The sequence below is a fragment of the Actinia tenebrosa genome, unplaced genomic scaffold, assembly GCF_029948245.1.
Source record: "Actinia tenebrosa isolate PJP-AT-01 unplaced genomic scaffold, QUT_ActTen_1.0 PGA_scaffold5__44_contigs__length_20552954, whole genome shotgun sequence".
In the NCBI taxonomy this organism is placed as follows: Eukaryota; Metazoa; Cnidaria; class Anthozoa; order Actiniaria; family Actiniidae; genus Actinia; species Actinia tenebrosa.
Genome location: NW_028292582.1, coordinates 8,854,740 through 8,857,837, shown reverse-complemented (window position 1 = coordinate 8,857,837; position 3,098 = coordinate 8,854,740). Strand labels below are relative to the sequence as shown.

The 3,098-nt window shown below is 39.2% G+C and overlaps 1 protein-coding gene across 1 annotated transcript in view; it reads left to right on the top strand.

Moving 5' to 3' along the window:
• LOC116296450 (uncharacterized) overlaps positions 1 to 2,427 on the top strand; it is a 10,422-nt gene extending 7,995 nt beyond the window's left edge. Inside the window, exons 13-16 of the mRNA XM_089038036.1 lie at positions 186 to 257; positions 1,326 to 1,397; positions 1,519 to 1,590; positions 2,352 to 2,427. Coding sequence (XP_088894162.1) covers positions 186 to 257; positions 1,326 to 1,397; positions 1,519 to 1,590; positions 2,352 to 2,427 — 292 coding nt within the window. The remainder of the gene's footprint in view (positions 1 to 185; positions 258 to 1,325; positions 1,398 to 1,518; positions 1,591 to 2,351) is intronic.
• Positions 2,428 to 3,098: the final 671 nt, after the last annotated feature.

The following is a 3,098-nucleotide window of genomic DNA, read 5'->3' as shown; positions in this document are numbered from 1 at the left end:
AGCTTGCAGTGATAGAGACGTGAATAATTGAGGCTGAGGCAAATAGTTTTTTTAGTAAATACACAGGTGATTCTTTCAAAAAAGGAAAAAAAGAAGAAGATAAAAAACACATTTAAAATTAGGAAAAATGTAAACAAATAGTATCAAATAAAAATGCCTTTGTTAGAATTACAAAATATTTGCAGTTTTCTCGAAGGAAACCAGATACACCACATCGAGAAAGATGCGTTCAAAGAATGTAAAGATCTTACCAGTCTGTAAGTACAAAATTGATCTTAATTTAACACAATAAAAGTACTGGGCCCAGTTGTTCAAAGCCTGATTAGTGCTAATCCTTGGTTAACTCTTAGTTAATCCTGGATTAGCGCTAATCCAGCTTTGAACAACCCGGCCCAGTTATATAAGGACAGTTTTTATTTTCGATTTTTTAATGCTTTATTATTATTCTAAATTACTTCACATTACATGGTATTACGATATGAGAAAACAGATAGAAAGGTAAAGAAATGAGATATGAATAAACACACACACACGTAAAGAAAATAGCATTTCTTTTTCAAAACACTGAATTAAATTCATTTAAATACTCAAAGTCCGTTTTTTGACAGAAAATATTTTTGAAGTTTATCATATTTTCTAGCGTGAAGGTCCGACCGCCTTTTCTATTTAGCAATTATATGTTCTTTCCTTTCCATACGAGGACAGTTGATCAAGCATTACATAATGTTAGCCATGTTGGATGGCAGTCGTTTTGCATAAGAAAAAAAAAGTTGCCAAATTTTACTATGACGTCACAGGGGACAGAACAATATTAGCATTTGGAATAATTTTACTCAGCACCTGAATACTCCAGTTTCATTTTCTCTGTTGCTCAGGGTTAGCCTCGAATATTCACGTGTTCCAGTCAAGCTCCGTCAAGTTTCAAAGTGCTCATATTGTTGAAGTTGTGCATTCGTTACTTTAAAGTTGGTATTTATGAATATCTAGACACTGATTCGAGGCTAAGCCTGAGTATATGAGTCTGTAGTCAAGGAACACAGCAGTAATTTGGAACTCGAAAATGGTCTATTTATAGCTAGATCCCGGAATCAGAGTCGTGTTTTGCGCGCCTAGTAAAATCACCTTGTACTAAAGAGGTTTTGCACGATCACGCGATAGCAGCCATGGCTGGAGACAGGAACAATAGAATCTGGTCTAATCTGATTTACATGAGAAAATATTCAGTTTAAGGGAAAAAGATTATTGTTGTGACTCCTGTCATGGCTGCCATCACGTGGTAGTGCAAACCTCTATGAGCTTTTTTCTTGTGAACTTAACATCCGCAGATCACTGGGGAGAAACCGTTTGACAACTCTACCTGATGGATATCTATTGCAACTAAAGAACTTGAAAACCCTGTAAGAAAAACTCCATTCACGACGCTAGTGTAAGCATACTTTAATAGGTTTTGATGGACGTCATATCCGTGACATTCCACAGACATGTTCCCTCGAAAACTTTTATATTTTCCACTTTCAGAGTCATACAGAGTAATCAGTTCACAGATATTCCCGATTTTCCCGATTTCGATAAGAATCCCATCGAAAATATGTAAGTAAATACATGTGGGAAAAAATCAAAATTTTAAAGATAAATTTGGTGCAAGGTTATACACCGTTCTCGTAATGGCTGACAAGTGCACGAACATTTTGTTTTGACCTGAATTCGCGTTATCCACCTTTATTTTGTATGAGCAGCCTTGCTCAGCCTTGCAAGGTGACTGGGTGACCTTGTTTTCGTGCGCTGGTCAGCCATTTTCTTACATGGTGCCTTTGATGCCAGGTTCTTTGCTAACAACAAACTAAGGAGGGTGCCGCACCTAACATTTAAAAGAAGCTCTCTGCTGACCCTACTGTAAGCTCTCAAAATGAAATACTATCTAATACAAAAATAGTTTATTTAATTGGAGCACCATCTACATTTGAGACAAATAGGAATTTAGATACTCCCTCTCTCTCTCTCTCCCTCCCTCCCCCTGTCTACCTGCCTCCCATCCTCTCTCCCTCCCTCTTTCCCTCCCTCTTTCCCTCCCTCTTTCCCTCCCTCGCTCCCTCCCATTCTCTTTACCTTTCACCTTCTCTCCCTCCCTCTCTCCTATCCCCTCTTTTCCTCCCTCTCTCCCTCCCTCTCTCCCTCCCTCGCTCCCACCCCCTCTCTCCCACCCCTCCCACCCCCTCCCTCCCTCCCCAATTCTAGTCCTTACTAGCTAACGCGAAACATATTTCTAAGAAGCCAATAGAATAAGTAAAAGGTTATTTCGAGTTTCAAACTTCATCCAGTTTATGAACAAATCCTTGGTTCGTTTGTTCTAGTTTGTTGGATAACAACCGTATTGAAAGAATCTTCAACAATTCATTCTATGGAGCTTTCAAGCTCAATACTCTGTAAGTCAAGAGTAGTATAGCAAACAACAGCTGTGATTGGTTTATACAGTACGCATGAGAATTACTATATCCATACTCGACTGTTACCGAGCCAAGTAGTATAGGGAATGGGGGTTCCAGCGCAATCTCAACACGGGCAAGACCCGTGTCAAAAATCCACCTACGGAAACAACCCACTCCAAGTGTGGTTGGGGGCAACAGCGCAAATATGTTAGTCTATATATGGAGTGCGAAGATTGTAAGAGAACTTTTAAGAAAGAAGCGGATTTGAAAAAGCATTTGAAAATGAAGACGAAGTGTATGAGCAGTTATGATTGTGGATGTGGTAAGAAGTTTGAGACTAAGGTTAAATTGTTTTGGCATTGTCAGGACTGTGAGTACGACTACGACGACCTAAAAAGTGCTTGGTATTAGGTATAAAATATTTCCTATTATATAGATGGAATCCCAAAGCAACTTCAGCACGGTGACAATACCCGGTAACGGTGAGATTGACGTTAGACAGTTTTGGCGTCAGTCAGAAAGGAAGGTTAAAAGGACTCTCCGAAAAGGTATAGAAGAATTAGGAGCCCTGAAAGCGAGCATAATGGTAGAAGTAAGTTTGTCAAAAGACGAGGTAATGACGACAGCAATGTTGCGATCAAAGTCGTTAGTGATATTAGAATCCACGAATCT